The sequence below is a fragment of the Aythya marila genome (assembly GCF_965140915.1).
Source record: "Aythya marila genome assembly, chromosome: 16".
In the NCBI taxonomy this organism is placed as follows: domain Eukaryota; kingdom Metazoa; phylum Chordata; class Aves; order Anseriformes; family Anatidae; genus Aythya; species Aythya marila.
Window position 1 is genome coordinate 8,273,353 of NC_139057.1, and position 27,439 is coordinate 8,300,791.

The following is a 27,439-nucleotide window of genomic DNA, read 5'->3' on the forward strand; positions in this document are numbered from 1 at the left end:
GGCTTTGGCCAGCACAATATAGCAGGAAGATCATTAACTTAAGAATATGCTACGTAATTTGCATCAGACAGTTTACCTGAATTGAAGCAAAGTTAACTTTGGCTTCATCCTAAACATGTTACCTGAAATCTGAAGGTTTAACTGTGTGAGGAGGCAGGAGGACATCACCATACACTTTGTTTCTAGACACAAGACAGCTTTGCACAACAAAAAAAGTGTGGCCTGGTAATTTGACTTTTGACAAATGCCTGAGACAGGTGAGGACAGCCTGAGATGGTTAGGGGTAGCTGCATTTTTATATGACACAATCTATTTCTATGGGTTTGTAATAGCAGTAATTTTGGACCATCATTTACTGCACTGACCTGCAGCTGACACATACTGCTTCAACAAGGACACTTTTCCCATTTCTTTACTATACTCTGCTTCCATCCCTTCCCCTTCCCTCCTTGAAGCATGGTTACAGAACACGAGCTTTCATCCAGCCTAAACAGTTATTTTCCAGCAGGAACAGAGAGACAGCTTTTGCTAAGCTAGTTTTCTATCAGCAGCACCATACACTAATGTCACACTTGATCTCAGCATTTTCCTTCAGGTACTGTGAATTAGCACTTCATATACACTAGCATTTGTACTCAGGTCAAAATCTTTTACATGATGTTCCAGAAATATCTGCATTGAAGTTGTACTTCACAAGCTCTTAATCTTACTGAACAAGTGACATTTAACACTGCCATCCTCTGTCCAGCTGAAACGTTTCTGCAACAACTTGCCAATTAATGCTTGACCCTTCAGCAAGACAGAAACCTGAATATTTACCCAGTATTTTCATGCTAACTTTCTATCATTATCACCAAAAAATTAGTAATTTTAAATACCTGCTAATACAGTAATCCATTTTGTAGTATGTATATTACAAACACTACTAAGGTAAAATAAGTTTATTTCAATTTTTCATCAGAACCAAAAACAAACGTCAGGAGCATGGTGTCTGTACTGTCTCTTCATTTCTGATAATAAAGCTGCTGCTATTTGGATAAATGGGTTGGTATAATTAGAGTATTTTGTTACCTTCATAATTAATTTTCCTCTCTATAATACCAGTTCATTTGTAATAATCCATTTCAATAACCTGCATTGCAGGGGCAGAGACATTGACTAGGTCTCTCTATTGCTTTATATTTTAATTCAACTTTATCTCCCATCATCAGTTCCACTAATAAATATGAAAAGGTTGAGTTCATTTATTTCTGCATCAGAAAAGCATTGGTCTCCATGGTTACTCAAAGCCATGTAGCTTTACTTTCACCGTAAGATTTTTTTTCCTTTTTTTTCCTCTCCTTTTCCAGTATTTACATTGGATCCTCCATTAAAGAGCATTTATTTCTGTTTCTCCAAATTGTGCTATATGCAAAGCCAATCATCTAAAATTGTTTATTTTTCAGAAGCAATCTACCATCTCAGCCAATACCCCCCTCATTGTTGCCATAGTGAGATTTTCTGTGTATAAGGGAGACGAGTATCTTCTAAGTATATAACCATCTCTTTCTAATGTTTTCTGTTCAGACAAGGGAGCGGGGTATTTTTGATTGCCCTAGACATACTTTGCAGTCCAAAAAAAAAAAAAAAAAAAAAAAAGCTACGGGTGGGATGTTGAACTATGCTCCTTCAGTGCTGGTTAAATAGAATCTTCATTACAAAATGGCACATCCAAAGGTCCATAATAACTTTGCAGAAAGTTTATTCACACCATTCAACTTACGTTACACAACAGCTTTTAAAACCCTACCCCTCATTTGAAGAGGAATGCTGGAAGCTCCAGCCACATGTGGTTTATTGAATTCTTAAATTTTGATACTTATTTTATTCTGCCTTGTAAAACCCGAACATTTGTGAAGCTGGCTTATTAACAAGTTGTATTGATACTGTTAGCATGCTATACTAGCATGCTCTTAAACCTGATCATTTTAATTATAATAATGTGAGGGTAAACAAAGTAAGTTTTTGTGTATTTTCTTTGCTGATTTAGTAAGCTTATAGTGAAAGCTACTGTGACCAAATCTTAGAATAAATGTTCCAGACTCTGTATGGCCACAGTACAATTGGAAAGCTTTAGCTGCTCATAGAAATACAAACCAAAGATCTGGCATGTAATGGTTACTTTGTCATTAGAAAGAAGCATGAGCCATAAGAACAAACCCAGCCTTTTCTAAAAAGCTGTTGGGAGACACAAATTAGTGGTTTGGGTATTTGGTACCTACGTAGTTCATAGGAAAATAGTCTTCAGTTCTGTAGAGTTTTGGCAGATCATAGGAGTGTGCTACTGATGGAGGACGACTCTGAAACAGAAACAGCACAGAAATTAATCTTATTGTTAAACAACAGGAAATAATACCTTGAGGGATTCTTCAGAATATGCACTGGAGCTGCATTCCAACTGAGGAAGAAGATGTGGATGATGAAGTGGCTTGATTAAACCTTTAGTAGCTTGCATGAATGTCAATCAAAAGAATGGAGAGCAGGTATCCTGCTGCTAACCATTATCTCACTGTAAAGGTAGGTACACATTTAGAAATTGCTTGAATTCAAACGTACTACTTAGTGTGCTCTGGCAAAAGACATGGTAGGCTCCAAATGGAAAATGACTTCATGATGTACTATGCTTGCAAACCGTATCTCTCAACTTCCTTTTCCTTTAATGTTAAAGTTAATTGTTTAAAGCTGCAACTCAAAAACAAAAAAGCCTTCCACTCTATATTCTGCTTTACTTCATGAAGGACACTATACTTCCCACCATTAGAAAGTTGTGGTTTTGTCTGCTTTTAAAATGAGTTCTCTACTTGCTCTGGTTCAAGGATATGCTGATGATTACTTCGATTTTGCACCTTGCATCCTAGAATGCATATTTAACCACAGCCTGTTGTAACTACAGTACTTACATAGTTAAATAGTATGTTCAAATTTTAGCACCAGGGGAAGTTACACTCCTTCGTAAGGTAGCTTTATTGCGTTTGTGCCTTTATGCCAAATACTTTTTTTTTTTTTTTTTTTTTTGGAGGTGGGGGAAGCAGCTTTCTTTCAAAACATGCTACTCTAAAACAGGTAAGAGCATCAGGAACTGGAATGGTAAAGTTACAAATGTTTTTCATTTAATCTCCTGCTTTTGCAATACATATCTTGGGAATCCATAATGCTGTGAAAAGATGAGGGACCTCTAGCTAGTAACTTCAAACCAGGTGCATTCCATATGAACAATGGTGAAAATGAGTCTTACTCCTAAATACAGGTGATGTGGATTCTTGATCACCTATATTTTGCACATGTGTTCTTGATCTCTTGTACAAGAGAGATGGGGGGGGGAAAAACCCTGCAGCATCTCATAATTAAAGTTATTTTCCAATACAAGATAACTGGCTCTGTAAACAATTCTGAAAATGTAAAGTTGTTTGCTTTCACACCTGATTCTATAGTCTTAGCTTAGCAATCACCTTAGCTGGATTAATATTGAACAGCTAAAAATAGAGTAGAACACAGGGGAAATCAGTTTTAAAGCACAGAAAATGCAAATTAGTTAGTAACACTGGAAAAGACTGACTAAAGAAATATAGAGAGGGATTTAGTTTTGCTTGTGGGGTTTTGAAGAATTCAAATAATTGATTAATCCTGTACTGAGGAGGATCAAATAATATTTCTACAGTGCAACTATTCAAACCTCTAGCTAAAATCACAGTCTCAACGGCAAATTAAGAACCTAACCCTCCATAAAGCTAAAGGTCTTCAGGCTCTAAACGTAATGTATATTTCCACAAAACAGTTTACTAGGTAGATGTAATCTTCACATTGATCTGTATTTAATTTTTCAGTTGTGTTTCAATTCTGTTTACATAAATTTCTTGATATTCCACTGGTAATACATTGGAATAGATGCTGTCTCTCCACATACATCTAGGCATGATTTAAGACAGAAATATTAATTTATATAATGATCTAGGAACCAGGTACCTAAGCTGCATTGCTCTGCTATCATTGTCAAAGCAGACAGGATGACTGGGGTTCTGCTGACAAACTCTCCATTGGCCATCTAGGAGAACAAGACCACATTCTCGGAGGACACTTACCAGATATTAGAAAATATAAACCTTGCTATGGGAGAGAAACACTTAGTGCAAATCATCAACAGACATATGTAGCTTTGCAGGTTTTATGTGCAGACCCAAGCAGGAGATAAGCTCCTTTTAACGGGCAGAATTCTAGACTCTTTAATGTAGAAGGCAATCAATTTTTTTCCACCTGAGATTGAAAATCAACAGCCAGTCAAAACCACTGAGTAAGAGAAGACAAAGAATCGGAATCGATCATGCAGTACTACTAGCAACTAGGCTCATGTCTGCAAAACAGAAAGGAGAGGAAAAAACAAGCTGTAACAATCGCCTGCGTTCACAGTGCAGTACTAAGATGCTTTGGACTCTCAATAGTAAATGAGAGGCAAAGATACTGATCCCTACAACCTGACAGCATTTTACAAGGAACGGGTCTGAGAAAAGCTCTCCTTCACAATGTACAAATGCCATGCAGGGTTAAAAGACAAGGGCACAGGGAATCTGTGCTGCACACATCACACATACTGAAGATGAAATAATTCCTTTGTGGTCAGGCTGCTTTGAAGCTTAAAGAAAAAGCAATACAGTTGCTAGCTAAGGAGGGGGAAAGGAAAACGGGAGGAGAGGGGGTGGCTTGAAATTCCAAAGCCTATTAAAGTCATAAAAAAATAAAGACTTAAGTGGCAACAAATGGCTTTTCACCTCCAGATCATTTGATTTGTGTCTGTCACAATATAATACAAGCTGGATTACGGTTCTTAGAAAGTTGGTGCTCTCATTAGGATGGCATCCATACCATAAATTAAAACCGCTGCTGGCAGTGCCTACAACAGCAGTTTGTTGAAGGCCAGGTGGCCATAAGCCGTGCTTGTGTCTAATCCCAGCTATAAAGGCCTCAGGACAAGGAGCTGTCATCTCGCTGGCCTCTGTGAGCGCCTAAGGCACCTACTGCGTGCTGACACACAAATCCTTATTTCTCCTCTAACTTGTCTCAGGTCAGGTCTCAGACAGCTGAGCGCAGTCCAGCAGCTTTGCCCTGCACCTGAATTCCAGCAGCAGCACTGACAGGGCTGTAATCCTTACACCTGGCACTAGCAGGAAGCTTGCTCAGCATTTCAAAACTGAACATTTACGACATTGGGTATTTCAAGCCAAAACACGTTTTAGCACAACAGAATGGTATCCAGCACTACCGAACCCCACTGAAGTCCCCTTCGAGAACAGCCTATAACAACACGAAAAACAAAGCACGCATATCTGTCTAAATCTAGGCACAGTTGCAGCCCAATCTGCAACTGCCCTGGAGTTTCTAACCAGGAGAAGGAAGCTAACAAGTAGGGAAGTCAGTGAAACGCGAGTGGGAAACAGAGCTCTGTTGGGATGCCTCATACTGCAGCTTTTCTCCCAAACGTGGAAGCCATTAACTTAAAGATCCAACAACAAGTGAATAAACTGAGGAAATAAGGAATAAAGAAATGATAGAGGAATTTAGCATTTGGAAGGAAGAATAGCAGGTTTAGATGAAGCTAGATGAAGTAGCAGAAATGAAAAGCTTAAAGCACTCGAGAGTGCTTTTGAAAAATAAAGTGCACGCAGTAATTCTGCACTTGCAGGCAACTAAAGGAAGTGGCATGTACAATCATGCCTGAAAGATTAAAACTTCTGGTGGCAGCTCCAGAGACTTCAGCGCGTTACACTTCGACAGGCAGCCCAGTCATCCAGGGAGACAAGTTGTGTGACTTACTATCCAAGGCACTAAAAGCACCCCTTGAGAAAATCAGTTTGAAGCCCCTAAAACGCAAGCCCCCAGCTGGGCGAGCAAAAGACATGAGAGGAGTACGAAGATGACCCATTTAAGAGCTTTGTGGTTACTCTGACAACTGCACCCTAGCATCAGAATGGCGAAGTTGGGTCAAAAGGTGATCGCTTACAGATTATATCACCTCCAGGAAACAGCTTAATTCACAGGCAGATTCCACATTCTGTTGAAGAAAAATACAAATGCTGTGCTGAACGTGTCGGCTGGCTTAATTTTCATAGGCAGCCTTCAATCAGCTTGCCTCAGCTCCGGCACGGCAACCTTACACTGAAGGCAAGTGCTGCAAGAATTCCTGGGGTGGACACAGGACATTGTTGCCTTGCTATTTAAGTATCTAAAAGATGTTCCAGTGATCCACTTTGGTAGTGCTTTGCTGAGGCAGATGTAGGGCATCCACCCCTGAGGGGCCGTGAGCCCAGCCCAGCCAGACAATTCACCCAGCTCTCCCTGGCTCTTTCCCTCTGCACCCCCAGGCAGAGCAGGGACAGGGATGGAGCCCATCCCATCGCCTGGGAGCCCATGGCAGACGCAGGTGGGCAAGCACAGGCCGCGGGGGCTTCTTGGGGTGCAGGGGCACTGGCACAGCCAGCAAAGGCACCAGCAGAAAGCTGTGGCATCACTGTGAGGATTTCTGACCCTATTCCGAACAGTGTGTTTATCTGGGCTATTGCAGTGTGCCTGATCATTACCAGCTAAAACGTTGAGCTATTTTCACAGACAGAAAATAGCAGATTACCTGAGAAAACGAGGAGGGATATTATTTCCTACAGAAAAAAATAAGTTAACCTTTCACATGCTGCATTTCCAGAAACTTAGTCAGCAACTTGAACTTCCATTCTTACTTTGAAGAAAATACAGCAATCGTGCCAGATTGCACACACCACCCTACCCCCCACCACCACCTTTTTTAAGACAAAAAACAAGCAAGCAAACAAACAAAAACCCTCACTTAAGGCTACCCCATTTAAAGCCTTGGTAGTTCAACTCAGCCAGATTTATTAACAATAGCTGTACGGGAGCAGCTATTCCTCATCCACCTGAGCTGAGCTCCTGGTCAGTTCTGCCTCTTCAAAGCTATGAAAATAAAATATTATGTCCACACTGCTGGGCCGTGATGCTGACTTTGCCTCAAGTGCTATTCATGTCTCCACGGCTCCTGAAGCCATTTATCGTACATCTGCTGCCCACCACCTGAAGCAGCACTAACACCTTTCCCTTGACACCAATAAACATATTTGCTGCTGTTAGCTTCCAGTGGAGGACCTCCAAAGCTTCCTGGAGCGCAGCTCAAGGAGCATTTCTCTGCAGAAACCTGCAACAACAATTTAAACTCTGCTATCAAAGATACGAGTTGATTCTTGCCTGTCTGGCAGAAATTATTTTCCAGATTTGGTCATTCTCAGGGGTATTAAGATCGATATGTAGACTGTAGGAATGATCAAAGCCAGGCAAAAATTGAAAGCTGTTTTTTGGGCAGCTCCAAAATCAGGCAAACATCCTCATTTTAACTAAAAGGCCAAAATTTTCCCACAAAATTTCAAAAATGTTGATTTTGGTCCCTATCAATCTTATTTTTTTTTATATACCATTTTATAAAACAATGGTAAAATATTTTTAACTTCAACTAAAATAGATTTAAAAGTTCAACATCAAAAAATACTTAAGAATAAAAAACTAGCAATTTTGACTCTTCTAACCAGTCTTGTTCTGATTATTGCCAGTCCATCTAGTACAGTGCTAGTGGCCTCTTGTGAGACAGTTTTGGGAAAACTATGAAATAGTCACAATATTTTTCACGTCAGCTCTGATGCTGAGCACAACCAATCCTCACCTGCACATTCTTCTCAGAAGGAACCACTCTGAATCAGGGGCTGAGGATAGAACAGTCTGTGAAAGCGGGTCAGAGTCCAAAAAGGCATCACCCAGCCGAACTGTCTGCACCCACCAGAAAGTGCTGTTACCAGCCAGTTGTATAAATGCACTGAAATCTGACCTTCTATACATCCGAATTTTTCTAAAGTAGAAAGTCGTTTCACTGCCCAACATTTCCACTGCATTAATTGCTTATAGTTTACTATCATATTGTCCAGATACCTCATACTGCCTGAAAGAAGTTTTCTCTCCTGCAGCTCCTCTTAACACAAAAATAAGTCAAGCCACCATTAAAATTGCATAACATCTTTGGACTTCTTTTGAACCTTAAATCCATACATATTTAAACATGAGATAATCCGCAGTTCTGTTCTCAGGCATACTATCATCCGTTAAACACTCACTATGTGCTAAGAAAATAATTTAATAAGGACATTTTTAACGGAGGAAAGGGGGTCTGACGTGCACTGCTGCCACATCAGAGACCTCTTTTGCTTTGGATGGCTTCCATGGTAATCCTTATCTCCCGTTTGTGGGGCTAGCAAACCCACTGTGCCAAGACAAACGAGCTCGGCTCTTCTATAGCGCGTGCTGAGTAAAACGCTCCAGTGAAAATACGGCGTCACACGTCATCTACACGAATGTGAAGAAACAAGCGGTGTAAAAACAGTGCTAAGGGTTATCCTTAACTAACTAACAAAGCTTCTCAGAAGCTTCTTAAAGCTTCTCAAAGTTGCTTAACCAGTGTCAAGGAATCACCTTTTAATTAGCAACTTCAAAATAGATCGAAGATTAATCCTAACAATAGCCTTACAAACTAGTCAAACACTGTTACACCTTGGGAAACCAAGACAGGAAGGTTGGATGACAGACAGACAGCAAGTCACGGCAGAGCCCAGATTTAAATCCAGGCTGACAGAGGAATTCTGGCAGATCCTGCAGCACTGGTTTAAAACTTCACTGCCTACAGCTGTCCTCCCCATTCCTCTCCCAGAGGTTATTTTTCTCTCAGGCTCAGCAGAAGGAAGCATGTCACCACACTGCAGCCATCCCAGTCCAGTCTGGCACACTACCTGGAGTCACAGAAGATAGCTGGGTTTGTGCTAAGGTGCCAAAACTATTAATTGCAAAAGCTAGATTATGGGTGTAAATTCTCTTCTTCTCTTCAAGAGAGCAGCTTCTGAAAGGGAGGCCAACAGTAAAGTCAGATCACTCCAATTTTCAGAACACAAGCCTCAGAGCCCGATTTATGCTCATCTCCCCAATTTATACTTACATTCTTTACCCTGTATGACTTGCAAGAATTGGACTTCATTCTCAACTTGACTTGCACTGCATCTTTTACTATGTCGGCAAGGTTAAGAAATTTATCTCTGATTCTTTAAGCCCAGAATACACCTTGGTTAGGAATACAGATTGCAGAATATTCTTCCTGAGAAAATACAAAAGTCTATTCTGACTCTGGGACCTGTGCCTGTCGCGAGCTGAAGCCAGCAGAGCCGGACATCTGACCTCACCACAGCACCCACAAAGCCTTCCAGTACCAACCTCAGTAAATTCATGCTACAGGATTCTGTCTGAAAGCAATGTTACTTTCTCCTTTTTCCTTTAAGTCCAGGGGATTACTGTGAAGGCTTTAAAGCAGTTTATTAGCTGTCTAAAAAAACAGAAGCCACAGAGGCTTTTGCTAAGAGAGCGCGAGACAGCGAAGAGATGCAACAGTTCTGAAGAACCTCACAGCAAGATGTGTTCCAACTGTACAGACTGAGATCTTGTGCTTTATGCATGCTATCCACCAGCCTTTCTTCCTTTCAGTGATGAATCTAGTCTCTCACTAATATAATCATTTCCCCTATATGCTGTTGCCAGAAGGAGCACGTCCTTTAAAAAAAAAAAAAAAAAAAAAAAAAAAAAAAAAAAAGAAAAGAAAGAAAGTCTGGATTCATTTTGCTGTTGCGATTTGTGATTGGTCTGACAGTCTGCATCTATGAGGCTTCCTAAAGGCAGCTTGCTCTGGTTTCAGCACTCTCACTCTCCCAAATTATTTCTCAACAAGAAGCGGGGATACATTTGGGGCCGCTCCTCATGTATTAATCTTCAGGAAAGCCAAAAGGCAGCAGGACTGAAAGAAAGAATGAGGCAAACTAAGATAAATAGCAACAATAATACCAAGCATTTCTATCTGCAGGAGCATGAAAGGCAGAAACTGGACATCTGAAATCACAATATCCTTCTAACACAAGTTAGAAGGACAAGCTCATTTTACTAATGAGACAACTCAATACATCCTTTGTCATGGGATTTACTGCCAGCTCTGCCCCCAGAATTCCCAAGTCCCTCTTTAGAGGTAGAGTCTAAGGAGGTGTGCAAGACGGGGCAGATCTGAATAGAGACTCTTACAGCAAACTGGTAAAAACAACAAGCAAGCGAAAAAACCTAGTGGTGTACTGGACCAAACAGATGCATTTGCGAATGTTTAAGTTGCTGGTTCACATCACTGTAAGGATGCTGTTTGTCATCTTAAAGGTCAGGGCAATCAGAGGAGGTTCTTGATGACTGGAAAAAAGCCAAATGTCATCCTCATCTTCAAGAAGGTCAAGGAGGAAGAGATGGGGAACTACAGGATGCTTAGCCGTACCTCATTCCCCAAGAAAATATGGAGCAAATCCTTTGGGACTCCACACCCAACACTTCAAACAAAAGAAAGTGATTGAAAAGAGACAGCATAGATCTAATTAGGTCAAATAATTGATACCTAACCCAGTTAACAGCTGGCTAGAAAACAGCTTTGGAGAAAAAAGTACAGGAGCCCTCACAGGCAACAAGCTGAACCAGAATCAACGGGGTGTCTCGGCAGTGATGAGAACTAATGGCATACCAGTGTGAGTAAAAGCACAACCAACAGACTTAGGGAAGCAATCACTCCAAACTATCTCGTACCCGTGAGACTGAATCCACAGTACTGTGTCTGGTTTTGGACTCCCCAATTCATAAAGGATTTACTGCACTGACATATTTGGATCAAGTCCAGCAGAAGACAATCAAGATGCTTGGGGGCTGGCGCACATATATTGTGACGAGAGGTTAAGACAGCCAGTTTCCTCAGCCTGAGGAAGAGAAGCGCAATACAGTTGATGTCTTCAACTATCTAATAGATGAAGACAGAGCTACTTAAAGAGAAAACAGAGCTGGACTCAACTCAGAAGAACACAGCAAAAAAGCTACACACAATTCATACGAGTTGCAGAGAGAGAAATACCAGTCAGACATATGCAAAAGATTACAGTTGATGGTGTACTCAAAGACTGGAACAGGTGCCCAGAGAGGTCGTAAAATCTCCATCCTCAGAGATGCTCAAAACTCGACCAGACAAGACCCTGGCAAGCCTGATCTAACTGCAGAGATGACCTTGCTTTCAGTAGGGAACCAGACCTGATGACCTCTGAAAGTTGTTTCTAACTTCTATTATTCAGTAATTGTAACAGAGGCACAGAAGCAATAAATTACTTGAACTCTGTCTGTGGTCTTAATCGTGTTAACCTTGGGCTTTAAACTCAGCATTTCCAGGCTATTTATTCCATTCCCTAACTGCTGAGGAAACCCCACGTGGTATTAGGGTTATGTAGGTTTTGGTTAAGTACGTTTTCTGCCTTCTTGCACAAGTTAAATTATAAATTAAAAGAAAAAAAAAAAACTGTATTCATACTATCCAGTGGCACTTCAAACAAAAATGTGCAAAGTCCAACAGTACTATCTATGTCTGCTACTCATGTCCAACACTCAAAATTAATGTATTCATTACTCACTAATGTATCACTTGCCAACTGTTTCAGTCCAGTTCCTGGGGGACTGAAAGTTACATCCACAGATGTTAGATAGCTTTTTCCCCAAAGGTGCTAAAGTGGAGGGCCAGGGATTCTCCAATAAACCTCCAATCCCATCTCTCAGTCTTTCTGCAGCAATGGGTTAAGGCATAAACAGCAGACTCCAAAGCTGTCAGTTTGAGACTTATATGAGCACTTTTTTCTTTATTAATACGGTGTCTGAGTCGAGCACATACAATGCCAGAATAGTAATAACCTCAAATTATAGGTCCCTTTACAAACCAATTCAAACCAACACATTTTCTTGTCTAAGATATTTAAACATTTGGAGCCTCTTGTGCATGAAACAGCAGCTGAAGTCCCCAAGGAAAAACTCAAACTGCTTTCACTTTCTGGAGTAATATCATAGACAAAAGCAAACAAAAACAATACCATCTATCTGAACCGTGAGGTAGCATTATATCCAGAAGGCAGTCTGTAATTATAATGAGAATCAGATAAAACTAATAAAAAAATAGATTGACCAAAGGGAGACAACAAAACACAAGGAGTTCACCCTCCTTTCCTTGGTGAATGATTCACTCCGTGTCTGTCGCAGTAGCCAAGTCAAGGAAAGAGCCTGCTTCGCAAGCTGGCTCTCTTGTTTCAATATTGCCATAATACAAAATAACCTTTCGACTCCTTGTCTAAGACGATAAAAAAGTAAAAAAGCAATCAGACAGTATGAATGTGCAACATGACTGAACTCAAGCTTATACTTTAAAGGCATTTGGATGTAGTCTACATGACTAAATAAGAATCTTTACAGTTATTGTACTCCAGTACTACATGTATTATCTATAAAATGCGGGCAACTAATCGGTATGAAACTTTGTATGTAAACTCACCTATTTTATTACAGTGGTCCCAGCAGCCCCAACCAAGTTGTCAGAACACCCCAGTGCAATTTATGACCAATGTCTCCTCTTCACCTGCTATGCACCTCACCAAAGAACTTAGCTTCATCTTCTTGGTAACTTCTTATGCACTGGGAGGCTGCTATTAGGTCCCTGTAAGGTTTCTCTTCTTCAGGCTGAATAAAATCAGCTGTCTCAGGCTCTTTTCACCGACTGGGGGCTCCAGCCCCAGTATCTTTGTGGCCCTCTCTAGAGCTCAGTCAAGTTTATCAACATCTTTCTTATACTGAGGCTCCCTAAACTAAACTTTGTATTCAAGGTGCATTGTAAGAAATGCCCAATAAAGAGAATAATCACTTCCATCAATCTACTGGTCATGTTCATGTTGATATTGCCCAGTAAGGCTGGTTGGTGGTAAACTGCTAACTCATGCTTAGCCTACTGTCTGAAAAGATCCCTGGGTCTTTTTCAGCAAAGCTGCTCTACACCCGGTCAGTCCCCATCTTGTACCACAGCAGGGTGTCAGTCCGTCCCAAGTACAGGGTATAGCGCTTATCCTTTTTGAATCTCAAGAGATTCAAGTGAGCACATTCCTCTGGCCTCCTGATGTCCTCAGCAAGGCAGCCCTGTTCTGGAGCACAGCTCTCAGTGTGCTGTAATCCATAAACTTGATGAGGGTGCATTCTGTCTCCTCCTCCGTGTCACTGATAAAGATGTTAGGCAGATGTCTGACAAACTACACCTGTAACTGAGATCCAGGTAGAGTACAATCTGTTAACTACTCTTTGAATCTGATGCTCTGTTTCTTTACCCATTTAGTCTACCCATCTAGATTCTAACATGCCAGGTTGGATACAAGGATGCTGTAGGTGTCCTTAGGAAGCATTGCGATACAGACAAGGTACGCAACATCCACTGCACTCCTCTTATCCACAGTGACATCACAGTCATGGCATTCCCAATGACCTCACAGTTAGAATGAATCTAACGTTCCTAAAAGGGAAATCATGCCAGCAAAAAACATTCATAAAGTATTAAAACAGATAGGTCTTGGTCCTACATTTCCTGTGTTTCCATGTAAGGCAATGGGAAATGAAAGCACACAGCACTTTGGACAATCCAGCAGATACCAAAAACATGGCAAGCATACAGCAGCATTAAATTTAGCCTGACAAAATATACAATATTCTAATGCTCAATGAGAAGGCATTCAGACAGTGAAACTGATCCACCCACAAGTTGTAGCAGATGGAAAATTACACTCAGTTTCCAAGAGTAATACAGCAGGAAACAAAGATCAATGAGGTTTGGCTTGTACGTCAACCTCTAGTCAGCAGCTATGGTGCTGTTCTACAGCAGTAGAAGAAATCTGTCCACAAACACAGGGAGAGCCACCACGCATACGCTGTCAAATCAAAGCTCAGTAACTCATCTCCAGCTGAGACCAATGTCTGATGCATAGGGTATAAAAACAGGGCAAGTATGCTGCATTGCTGCTCTGAATGCTCTCCTAACCGATAGGAATTTGCAGCATAAAGAATCTCAGAATTAGAAAGGTAACTCTGCTAAATGACTTTGTCTGATCAGCTTCAACATATGTAAATCTCTCACTTACAACAACACTGAGTTCCAAACTTCAGTGATATATTACGTGAAAAAAAAATTAGTTTTCTTGATAATAATTTCTACTTACTGCCTCATGCAATTTTAGATTTCAAAAAACTCTAATGAATCCTTCTTTAGTGTGGAAAAGAGAAGACTAAAATCCTAGTCTGCTTAGCTGCTTCTCAAAGACAGGTGGTTCTAAACTGCAGTTCCAGGTGCTTTTGCTAGTTTTGCTGCAACAGGCCCAGAACTTCAGTCAGTACTAAAGATGAAGCCATGGATTTACAGTGGTGCAAGGTTTTTATTTTCTTTCTCTGCACTTCCCTTAATAATTCCTAACATGCAATTTTCTTTCCTGCCTGCTACTGACCTGTGAGCTGAAGGCTTTCATGAGGCTGTGATGCTTGTTCAGAGACCAACACCATGCAGGGCTCACTCACATTAACCCTATTTGCATCACCTTGTATTTATTGACATTTCATTTTGGCTACAAGTTTTTCCACCCTGTCTTTCAATGTTGCAGTCTGTCTACACTCTCTGCAGTTGGCATTCACTTCTGTGATCTCAAAATAACTGTGTCAACAAGCTTTCTCATCTCATTGTATGCCTCATTTTCTGAATCATTTGTGAACAGCATGCTAGAGATACAGCTAGCATCTGAAAAGCTTCTTCAAAGTCTTTTTGATCAGGAGCAGATAAACTCTTTGGGATCCCAACAGGATGAAGGAGTCAGCCCCACACATGTACGCTTTGCAGGCCTGTCGTGGAACATATGTGAATAGAGATTTTAGCAGCTTGACGTGAGCACAGCCATTGTGCCTAACTGGGAAATGAATCAGCCCAAACTAAAAATTAAAGGAAAAAAAGCATAGTCCCACCACTGAGGTCCCATTTCTTTTTTATATAACAGAAATAGGGTTTTGTAGAAGCTATACCTGTTACCAAAAATAATTTCAAGACTGTAAGAATGATCATAGTATTTTGGTTTTACAATCACATACGGTCCCAATGCAGGTGTTCCGGAAATGCAAGAGTTAAGCAGGAATGGTGTGGCGGCTGGGATGGACTAACCAGACTTTTCTGGAAGAAACACGATCAGGAAAGAGCCCTCCATCAATACGGTCAAGTTGTGAACGAGTTTTGTACGAGTAAAACTCTGTGTGGGACCAGGCAAAGGCAAAAGGCCCACCAGGGCTGGGTGTGGGGGGGGTCTGGGCTGAGCCGTGAGGGTGACGGCAGCGCTGCGGAGCTGAGCCCAGCTGCCAGGGTGGCTCTGCACGTGCTCGATTTCTGCAGATTGTCTTGCATTTTTGTTCTTGGCAAGCCAGAGCAGCTTGGGAAGTATTTGCAGGTCTGGCTGCTTAAGCAGGAGCAGCCTCACGAGGAGCACACGACAATTGCCCAAGATGGGCTTACAGCATTACTGCTGCTGGAGGCAGAAAATCGTTTCCACAATAACTGCTTTCCAGCACCCCAGCTACACTTTCTACAGCATTTCACCACCCAGCTGCATTACAAAAAAAAAAAAAAAACAACAAACAACGAAGAGCGAGCATGTTATTTTCGTACCTTTTTTTTTTTTTTTAAGCCATATTGACACATGGACTCTGCGACAAAATGAATGCTACTGGAGGCCCAAAATATCTGCACTGAATATAAATATATTATGAAATAGCTTTTAAACTCAGCCCCGAAGCACCTCGTGATTGGCTGCCAGTGATGTCAGACGTGCACAAAGCCCAATAAAAGGCAGGGGTTAACAAGTCTCCTCGCTCTGCATAAACCCCATGCAGCAGCAGAGCGGCTGGCGGCCAGGCAGGGATTAACGGGACCATCTCGCAGGTAGCACAAATACCCCGACCTCAGGCCTCGGGGTCGAGCGAGCTGCATGCTGCCTGCCAGAAGTGTGCTCCTGCACCGGTCTCAGCAGCGCTTAACTAAGCGTTGTTTACTTGAGAGAAAAGCCTTCCTAAGGGACACCGTAAATCACTGTCAGCTTTAAGGTTTTAAAGATGCACTCGTGCATATTCAGAGCAATTACTTTGGTCTTATCTGGTAGTTAGGATCTTCCATTTCACGTCAGAGCTGAAGCAGCTATAGTCCCCTTTTCAAACAGGAACTTGGCCTTCCATCCTATTTGAATAAACTACTATTAGTAGAGGGAGGACCATATTTTTACAAAACCCTTAACAAAATTAGACTTAAAAACTTATGGCAGGAATATCAACTAAGCCTTTAAAACATACTATTTTGGAACTGGTTGCTCACAATTTGTTAACTCTTCCCATGCACTCATGCTTACAGCTTGCCAGACAAGGAATGCTCATTCACAGGTTGACATAGTTTTGACAAACTAAGCAATCCATGCAGAGAGGGATTAGCTGTATAAAATCCCATGTGCGCATGATTCTCAATTACCAGCAACCACTATTTGTTTTGTTTCTTACTGTGAATGCAATTTTTGGACCTGGCCTAGTTTCAAGTGTTATTAGGTAGATAGCATGTCATATTGTAGGAAGGAGTCTTAGGCATGAACTGAAAATACGCTGAATTTGATCATCCCATTCTAGGCAGTTTTGCTGCCAACATGGGCTATATATAGCCTATATATATATGTAATAGTTTGCATTCATACTTTGAATGCAAGAATGCAAGCAGATCATATAGAAATATGGAAGTGTTGTCTGATTTGCAATATAAAACTTTGTTTTTCATATTCTTGCCTGAGATGTGGGACTATTCAATAGAAATAAAATAGCAAGACATACGATTCAGATATGGAGCTGCTCTAAGGTATTGTATCACTGCCCTGCTCAGAGCACCATCACCAATGCAAGAGAAAATGCTGTATGCTGTTGTCTACTATGGCTCCTTTTGCCTCTTTTCATTTTACTATTAATGGCAAAAATGCTAAAACCCACAAGCTCAGTGTCTAGAAACCTCATGCTTTCCTCGATTACTCCTAAAGGATCCCTTTACTGCTGAACCTCAGCACATACCATCAAATATTTCAAGTGGAACAAATTCATTAACTTGTAAACACTACTTAACTAACTGAACGCCAGTGACAGAAACCTAGAGCACTGTTAAATCAACTTCAAGCAGGCACCGCATTTCATGTGTTAATACTTGCCATCTGCTCATGTTGCATTTTTTACCACAAGAAAAAAATGTGACTGCTGAGTAAAGACACTTCAAAAAAAAAAAAAAAAAGAAAGAAAGAAAGAAACAGGAGAAACCTGGCCTCACTTAGCCATAAACTATGGGTTCATTTTTTATTTTTTATGCACACATGCACTAAGAACAGAAAAAAAAAAAGTAAAATAGTCCTTTAAGTTACTGCTGCTTATAATAGCTACACTAGGAAATTTTAAAGATAAAGAAAAAAAGAAAGTGCCTGTGCATGTTTGGTACTCCAGACAGCAAGAAATTTGCCTCGGGGAGAAACAGTTTGTAAAAGAGCTGGGGGGAGGGAAATATGCTGGGAGACAGCATGCAGAAGGGAACCACCGTGTGAGTGTGCGTGCGTGCACATTTGTGTTGAAGGCCCTGGAAAAAAATGCTAGTCACTACGGCTCCTAGAGGCTCCAGCACAGCAAAGCACCTTTCCTGCAACGCATCCATTACGCGGACAGAAGTGCCCGCCAGCCACAGAAAATGGCCCAGCCAGAAGGGATGGAACCCTGCAGATCGAAGGTTCCCCACTTTGTGAAACATGCGATTTTTCAGCGAGGATTAGAAATCAACTTAAAAACAAACAAACACACCCTCCTAACTTCTTACCCCCTTGAAAACTAAAGGTGTTCAACATTTTACCCTAAAAGTCAGGCCTATGACGTAGGGGATGCTAAGACATGATGGTAAGCTTCATTTTCGTTTGATGGTATTTCATTTGATACTCAGTGTGTTTCTAGTAATATTCCTAAAGAGCACTCAAACCTTTCAGTAATGCGAGTGAAAAGGAATTTGCTATGGCACAAGGTCACCAAGGAATAAATATTTCTGAAGCCATGAAGTTCTGATTAGCTATTGCCAAGAAAAACAAACAAACAAAACAAACAAAAAAAAAACAGATCTGCATTTGTGCCTTTTTAAAACTCATGCTTTGAACTGGTGCTTATCATGAAAGCAGCCGATGGCTACTTTGGGGCATGGCACCTGCCATTAGTATGCCAGATCCGCTGAGGAGCAGCAGCAGCAGGGCAGTGGCTGTTGTCCTGATCTAGATGGGCAAATCCCAAAGCAAGTTTCCCTACAGAACCATGTGTGGTGATGGCGATCAAGGTAGAAACTTACCAACTGGAAAAAGAGACAAAACCTTTTCACAAAATTCACTGTGCAGTAACCATGCATGAACACTGGCTCCCATATACGCTCCTAGTTGCGATGATAAAGTCAGTCAGTGCATGAAACTTGAAACTGTAACTTCTGGATCAAAACCCATGTCATCCTTTTCCTATTACCAGTGCCTAGAACTGTTTTACCTTCACAAAACCACAGGCTCTTTGGATGTCTCTTTTCTTTGGGTGTATTCCTAACTTTACCTGCCATGATTTGATATTAGCAGAATTTTATTTGGCTGTTGGGCTTCTATTTATGATGACTGCAAATGATCAAAAACAAACAAACAAGAAAAACAACATAACTTTGGTCATAACCAAAGCAAGCAACTACTGGCCTACGTTGCACACGACTGAAAAAGGACACTAGCAGGATGTAACCATGTCACAAATATGTGAACACCAGACATTCTTAATTGTGCAAAAAAAACAAACAAACAAACAAAAAAAACTATCTGGCCCCAAATCCTTTGTATTTAAAGCTCAAGCCTCTTTTCTTCCACACCAGATCAATCTTTCCTCTCCACAAAGGAGACCAGGTGTTCCTTAAATTCACTTAGCATTTCACTCATTCTCACATTAATGAAACCCATATGTGTAAGTATTACCATCTTTAGTTCCTTACTTACTGCACTTTTCCTGAAACTTGAATTAATTGAGTAGCTTTCTCTGTACTAAAAAAAAAAAAAAAAAAAAACCGTTGCACAGATTTTATTAACAGCTTGCATAATTTTTAAGACTGCTGCAAAAATGTGTATTTACCTAGGACAGTTTTGATGCTTGAAAACAAGATGCACATCTCCCCTGTAGCAACATACAAGTTCCTGGTTTTGAAAGTATGTTGGACCAAGATTACCCCTTTTACTGCTACTTCAAGACTGCATATATTAAACTGAAAGCACAAAGAGAGAAGAGCTTGCACTAGGACAGCTGTAGTGATTTTCAACCCCAGTTGATTTCTGTCTCTTCTCTAGTGCCCCTCCGCACTGCATAAGCAGCTGCTAAACTGCCCCAGTTAATAGCCCAGCATATGAAAGAAAAACAAACGCTGGTTTCACGTTACTTCTGCATACCAACAAAAGATCCAGCCAAGTTGTCATGTTCATCAGAAAAGCCTGACAGCCACTTCACTTATTTGAGTTCAAGTTATTCCTGTCTCACTACTGCCATGTAATACAGGTATTTATTCTAGATGCATTTAATGTCTACCCATGCTCCTAGATGAAATGCAACTCTAAAAAAATAAAGGTCCCAACCAAAACTGATGTGAAAGACACACAACCACCGAGAGAACAGCAGTCATTCAAGAAAATGAGTCACAGAGGCAGCCAGCAGAATGCTGAAGGAGGCTTCCATATGTGACTGTCTCATACAGAAAAAAGAGAGGCACTGAAAACGAGTTGATAAAATATTTTCAGAAGGTGGTGGGCGTCCCAGTTAGAACCATCAGAGTGGCAGCAAAAGCAGGGGGAGAGTTAATTGGACATCTGTGTGAAAGTGAGGGAGGGCAGACAGGAAGGCAAGAATAAACTCCGTAAGCAGACCACGACATGGGGCGAGAGTAAGACTCACACTGCTCAGAGCACAAAAGTAGGACCCACGTTTGTCAGACTATGCCTGTTAAAAATTATAATTCCTTCAAACTGACCTTGTTTACCCAAGACATTTTGGAGAGCAAGCAACTTCATAACAGACTGTGGCCTTACACTAGATTTGTTAAAACAAAGAGGGGAAAAAAAAAAATGCCAGAGCCTCACTAACTTCACTCCTCACTTCATACACAAGTCATATCAGGTATTTTGGGGAATGCTAAAGTTCGGGCTGATTTCACAAACAACAGTATTTTGTGGATCATTTTGCATGTGAGTAGATATCTACACATACTTAGGATTAATTTGATTTGAAAGTATTTATGCAGGATCAAGATTTTCATTTCTCAGACCACCTTCATATTTCATTCACCTTAATCTATAAATGCACTTCCAGAAAAAAAAAACAGTCATAAAAATAACTTGATTTACAGTGAAGGTCACAGCTGAGTATCACATCAGGATACTGTGAAAATCCACAAGCTACGTGTTCTGCATTATAAAAGACACATCAGAATAAGAATTCCTTTCCAATATTTTCTTGTGCCAACTGCATGCAGATTTTAACAGAGAAATTACTCTGTGTGGAATATCTGGAGTGAGGATTTTTCTGCATAAACCCTTTACTGCCTCACAGTATCTTCTTGGGTCTTGTACCAGTTTATCCGGTTATAAAATTGATTGTTCATTCACTTCTGAAAAATCATGTATTTACCTTAATCCTTTAAAAAAAAGGACTTGAAGTGGAAAGCTGAAGTGTTATCATAGTTCAGCAAACAAGTTTCACGGAGACAGCCTCCTACTTAATGTTCTGTGGACATTTCAATGTAGTGCCAGGCTGTACTGCAGATTTATGGTACAACTATAATAAAGCCATTTTTATTTCTGTACGCCTCTAATTCCCATCAGGATGATGGTACACATCTATCCTTTTGGCCACCATTTGTCTGGTGCGTTTACGCAGCAACGGGTTTGCGCCTGGAACTACCGTCAATTGTGTGCTTCAAGATGCACATCCCGAGCTCAGTTAAGCCATACAGCCCCTACCATAAGTTATGAATTGAACTTTTGTGTGTGTGTGTGTGTGTGTGTGTGTACAGAATAATTAAGAATAGGAACAAAATAAAGACGAATTTCTGTTTTTGTCACACAGACCACAATTTCTACAGACATTCCTCCGATGAGACACTATTACAGAAGTATATATTACATGGTTACAGAAATAAATGGAGGAGCATACCATGCCGTGGAGACAATAATCCACAAAAATATGGTAAAACAAAGTTCCCAACAAGCTCACCACAACTATGGCTGGCAAGAACATAATTTCTCAGTGGATTACAATACATTTGAGATGTTTAACCCTAACATCATGTAATCTGCAGTATGTTTCTGCATCTCAGCTAGAGTTTAAACCGTAGCTGGTAGAGCATAAACCGAGGAAAACAGCATAACCCAAGAAACACAGGAACAGGGAAAATAGTCATCCTTTGTTTAATAGAAGAGAATATTTTTAATATATTGCAAAACATGGTTAATATCTCTTAACACCAGAGATATAAATGGCACACCTGTAACAAAGAAACTGAGATGTGCGAAAAATGCAGAGAAGTAATTCTGCTAAGATATTGACTCAACCACACCTTTCACAACATGCTGCTCGGATGGCCTGAGGGCATTCATGCTAGAGACACAGCGGCCAAGTTTAAGCTTTTCTTGTTTTATTGCTTTTGTTTTTTAAAGAATCTATAGCAGCACAGCACACGTTTATGAAAAGAAACCCCGAACCACCGGAATCGTGAGCTATTTTACATGCATTGTTTTGTAACAATGACTGCACACAGTCCTCTTTAACAATGGATATGATGGCACAGAGCCTCACATGGAAGACAGAAATGACAGTACAAACAGAGAATCTGATACAACCCAAGACATCCTATATTGCCCCAAGAAAACAGGCTGGTGCAGAGCTGCAATGTATAACATGCAAATGCTTAAATCAATAGTGTGAGCAGGAGCCACTGCTTGCTGCATTCCTTACAGCCGCCGCCAAAAGGAATGTGAAAAAAGGGCAGGGTGGAGAGATGTTTACTGCTTATTGCTCTGGCACCAGCTAATATCTTTTCTGTAACTAATTCATTTTAACTCTGCACATGGCACTGTTATGTAAAATGTTTCTGAAGCAAAATTTTTTCCTGCTTTTCATGAGCAAGCATCAAAGCCTAGTAAACCACGTACTGCAGAATATATTTAAAGCTCATCAACACAGACCAATAGAGGCACTGAAACTGACCTCTGGAGGAGGAGCTCTTTACATGCAGAGGTTGGGTTTCTATTTTCTGGCACAGATCAACCCAGCTTATAGAAAGGCAATATTTTACAAATCTTTACATATGTAGCCAGAAGCTTTTGTCAGTGAGATGCAATTATAGTTTAAAAGCAATTTTGATGACAGAAATGAGATGAGAGCACTAATGTAGGTGGCTTTCTGACAAATCAAGTTTTTCCTGTTTTTTTCATTCATTTGATCTCTACTGGAATTTTGCAACAGGAATTGGCTCAGTCTCTTTCAAAACATGAAGGGCCTAATCCCTTCCCACTGGAGAACAGGAAGTCAGAAGCCATTCTTAGCACTGATTAAAAAAGAATCTAGATTGTTATTTTAATTTCACTGTTGAATGTTAACTAGATTCATTTATTTTTTTTTTGCTAACGTTTCAGCGTGATGGCTCAATTAAAAGCTGATTTCCTCCATGCGACACCTGTTTAGTACAAGAGCCCCTTTACAGCAGTCATTCTCTGTAAAGGCGCAATCACACTACAACTTCTCCCTATGGCTGTGTATATAACTCATAACATGTGCTACCCAAGTCCTTATTTACACACCACTGTATTCTCTTGCTTTGGACACTCTAGCAATGACATTTCTAGTGCAAAGACTTTTCACACTTGCTGCAAGTGCATTCAGGCAAAATCATTCAGTAGGGAATGGGCAGCAGTTTGTATTTTGACTTCCATTCGCACCTGCTTGGAAACTACCTACTGTTGTGCATGTGCCTACTGGATGCTACAGCCCACGCTCCCCACTTCTCCTCCCCAGCCTCCTCTGATGTTCTCAGTGCCCTGATGTGAACGTCTGTACTTCTACTCCTGTGTGCAAGCCCCAAGCGCCCTCACCTCCTGTTCCTTCACACCAGTGGCACTGCTCGTTTGCGGTCCATGCACAGTGTTGCAGCTTCTCTCAAGTTGTCCTTAGCAGACGCCAGACTTCTGTAAAGAAGCTCAGACTCCACTTCAACAACTGTGCAAGCTCCCTCAGGGAAGCTGGCGAATGAGGGCTAAAGCTTCAGGTAGCTGAAATCTTGACCTCTGGGCCTTCTACACCCCTTTGCTTGTATCTTCCTATTTTGAAGCGTTGCCTTTCTTGACATACAACCATTGCCACCTCTCTGCGGCTCCCAAAGCAGCTAGCAGATCAGTCCAAATCAGAATGGGACAGGATCAACCTCAAGCATAGCTGCAGGTAAAATAAACTGACAATACTTCATATCCCATTACTGAGTTCCCAGTTCAATTTACTCAAATCTAGGTGTCAGGGGAAAAAAAAATAAAAAAATAAAAATCAACCAAACCAAACAAAACCATTAGTGAGCACCTTAGTCCAGACAAAACAGCAAAACCCTCCTCAGATGACCAGCTGCTGTTCTAGAGATCACATTAGTAGAAAATGGGGATTAAAAACAAACAAACAAATAATCTCTTTCCAAGCTCAGTAAGAAATTCTGAAAATTCCTAAGAGTATCATCAATAATTGACAACAATCTCATAACAATTAAAATTAACATGCTTTTAATATTAAACTTAAAAACTGTTATTGGAAAGAAATACAAAGCACATTAAGTTATGCTCCAAATAAAAATACACACTCATTGCTTGGCAGCACAAACCAAAACACTAAGGACACTTTGTGAGTACAATGGAAAGTAAGAAAATTAAAATGGAAACACTACTTTTTATAAGCTTAAAAGACATTTTATCTGCTTTCAATATGCCAGGCAATTGCAGGTACAAAACCCACTACCACTACAGTATTAAGGGTTTATGAATAATGATGTAAAAAGATCTACTTACAGTGAATTTCTAACTATCTGCTTCTTTACACTATGCGACAAAATTCCAGAACAATTTTTCAAGTACACCTACCATCCCTCTCTTTTCTGTATGCTTCTCAGACTGGGTTTGAGTATCTGTCAAGCCATTCTCATTATGTTTGAAAAGAATATGAAACAAAAATATCTTGGTTTTCTTATTCCTAAAGTTTCCCAGTTTGGATCACAATCACCTTTGAGGGCAGTTATGAACGAATTTTTGCTGGTTTAGATTATGTAAAGAACAGTTTTACAGAATTAAAGCTCCCTAATTTGATGTTTGTCCTTCATAAATTATGACTTTTTCTGAGTACATGATAGCTAATTGTGAACGCCAAGGATCTTTTCTACTTGCATATTTTCTCAGAACTGTGTCTGATCCACCATATATCAACCCCAGTTTTGGCTCGAAGAGGAAAAGGTAAACATCTTGTTAAATAACCCTCTCTTGTACCATGTTCTAGAATTCATGCAACACTGCGTTGGCAGCCCAGTAACTAATGGAATCACTTGGAGGAGAACATTTGCAGCATTGCCAATCACTGCCATTCATGAACTATGCTGTTGGTTTGACAATAAAAAGTCCCTGAAAAATCTAATGTGTATTTTTTCTTCATAGCACTAGTATGAGATTTTTGGAGGTTATAATTTTACAAGCCTTTCCCTGCAACTATACAAGGGTTAAAAATTATTCTAAAAATAAATCTCTGTCAAAAGTATTATCTAATGACACTGAAAGACATTTTCTGGTTTTAAGAAATGGCAGTTATCACAAAATGCGTGAAAAAATTGAAGAGTTACTGATGTTCAGTTTTGATCCATTGGAAAAGATACTAGTGATTTTAAAAAAAAAAAAAAAAAAAAAAAAAAAACTCCCCACACTAAAGTTTTCTAAAATAGATTTCCTGTCCTTTCTCTAAGATTGCTGAACCCCATTCAGCCAGGGCACAGATAAAATCTTTGGACAAAAGATTTGAATTCACAGTTTCTCCCATACAGAGTTCAATCTTTACAGGAGAAAAGATTTTCTGCTACAGAGCTGCAAACTTCACAGGAGAAAGTTATTTCCTCTGTTCCATTCCCCCAGGAGGTGTTATATTCTTATAACCTGTCAGACTTACACAGTCATATTTGTAATTTATATTTAGTATAAGGTCGTTTCTTTTCAAACCACCTCTGGATATTCCTAACACAAAGCGTGAATTCTGATTATTCAATTTTCTCCCACAGGTTTGACACCTCTCCCAGTGTTACTGTGCATTGGAATTCTATAGGAAACAACTTGAATACCCAAACACAGTCAAAGATAAGGAAAAAAAAAATAAAAAAAAGACTGCACCTTGCAATATAATGGCAAAACAATGGGAATCACTTTTCTTATCTGTGTTCATGCTAGCTAGCTCTCTCACCATGCTTTCTAGTTGTACTATATTTGGGGAAAAAGATGAGAGGAAGGGAAAAAGATCGATACAGTAGAAAGTTACACCATTCCCTATTTATTTTTCTCTTTTGTTCACTAATACTATCATTCCAAGATGCTTGCAAGTGTGAATACACAACTACACAATATTTGAGATTTTTCTTTATAAGGACAAAAAAATATATATTAAAAACATTGTATTATCTTTGAGCCCAACTCTAGCCAGCATCTGAGTAACTAGTCTGGCCTTCTCCGTTCTTCTTGGCATCCTGGTTATACAACATTATTTGTATAGGCAGACCAACCTTGCAAAAAAATCCAGCATTGATACTTTTCCCAGACTGGGTATCTGCTGCAGGCTTAACATGTTTGGAAAGTTTTAAGGAACAAAAATAAGCCAATTTAGATAACAAAATTAAGGAAAAGTATGTGTCGTTTAGCCCTTTTGAAAAGCTCCGTTGCCTTCATAATCTACAGCAGAAATTTTAAATTGGCAGAAAACTGTCCTCATATCAGGGACATCTTTTCCCATTGCTATGAAAATATTACCAAATTTGGACAAGTTACACTTTTTACTAGGGTTTTCTAAGATTCACTAGAGTTTGACAGCTAAATTATCCAAAGACCAAATCAGCATGCACCATCTTCTTTCCACACCTCTGCATAATCATTACACTCTGTGAGCAGTTAAGGTTTGTCCTGAACCTGTAGAAATTGAACTTCACTTCTGCAATGGAAGTTTACAGAGGTTGCTCTGACACCAAACAAAAACCTGAATTGGTTCAGCTGTCCCTATTCACTGATACCTGCATATTATTGCCTATCTGGTTTTATGCATATCAGCATAATACTGCACCATCTCTGTGAGGAGAAAAAAAAAAAAGGGGGCTGGGGAGTGAGGGGGGATATATGCACTGCTAAATAATTTCATTGAAAGAATCTTTTTAAAAAAAAAAAATCCCTTCACAGAAGCAAACCACGGGTATCTCTTTTACACAACTTAAAATTAAAAATCAAATCTCCTGGAAGGCCACATTTGATCTATAAAAGGTATTTAACATCTTCCCCATCCTCTGAAAGCAGCTTTAAAAATACTCACGTTTTTAAAAGATGGGATAGTTGCACATTGAAACAGTTTGCAAACAGCATTAAGAAAAGTGCCATGGCTCTTCTCTGCTTCAAGTACTTGCTCTTCTAGGAAGGAAACATGGTGTGCAACCATTTTAACAAATGCCTATGGAGATAGGAGAAACACCTGATGAAAATTAAAAGCACCTGATCTCGATTTCAGCATTACCCTAGATAGAGATCTGAAGTCAAAGAAAAAGCATTAACAAGATATCAGGATGCACTATTGCTAATATAAATATCAAAGGGGCATATATTCAGAAGTAGGCTACAGATACTTATAGCCATCAGAAGAACCACTGTTCATGACCTAAGGCTAGTTGTTTTTTTTTCCCCTCTTTCTAAGGGCACAGCTTTGCTCCCTCTTCAGCACACAAATTAAGTCCTTCCATAGTGTCTAAAGGGCCGACAACATTTCAGCAGTGAGGTGAAAACTCCTCTGAGCCCACACAGGCACTACAACTTCTGGTGGGAGTGAGAAAGTGGCCACAGTGGTAGGAGGGAGGAGAAAGCAGAGGAAAAGATAATAGCAGGTGCCTTTAGCTAAAAAAAGGTCAGGAATGACTGACCTAAAGCATACATCAGTTCAGTTTCAGCTTAAATTTGAGCCATAAGGGAAAGCCAACTAACTAACTAACTAACTAATTATTTGCTAAAACACAAAACTATAAACAATTTTGATACCCACTATTAATGAT

General features: G+C 40.1%; 1 protein-coding gene across 6 annotated transcripts in view; it reads right to left on the bottom strand.

Annotated features, from left to right (window-relative positions):
- Positions 1-27,439, bottom strand: part of BCAS4 (breast carcinoma amplified sequence 4) — a 74,774-nt gene that overhangs the window by 32,933 nt on the left and 14,402 nt on the right. For 5 of the 6 annotated variants that reach the window (XR_014318594.1, XR_014318595.1, XR_014318596.1 and 2 more), the window contains 2 exons: positions 26,713-26,847; positions 2,262-2,339 (listed from right to left, as the gene is read on the bottom strand). Coding sequence is in view for 3 of the 6 variants with exons in the window: in XM_082773095.1 (XP_082629221.1) it covers positions 2,262-2,339; positions 26,713-26,847 (213 nt within the window). In the remaining 3 variants the exon portion in view is untranslated. Of the gene's footprint in view, positions 1-2,261; positions 2,340-22,727; positions 23,563-26,712; positions 26,848-27,439 lie in introns of those variants that run through there. The other variant, XM_082773096.1, reaches the window with a different exon arrangement.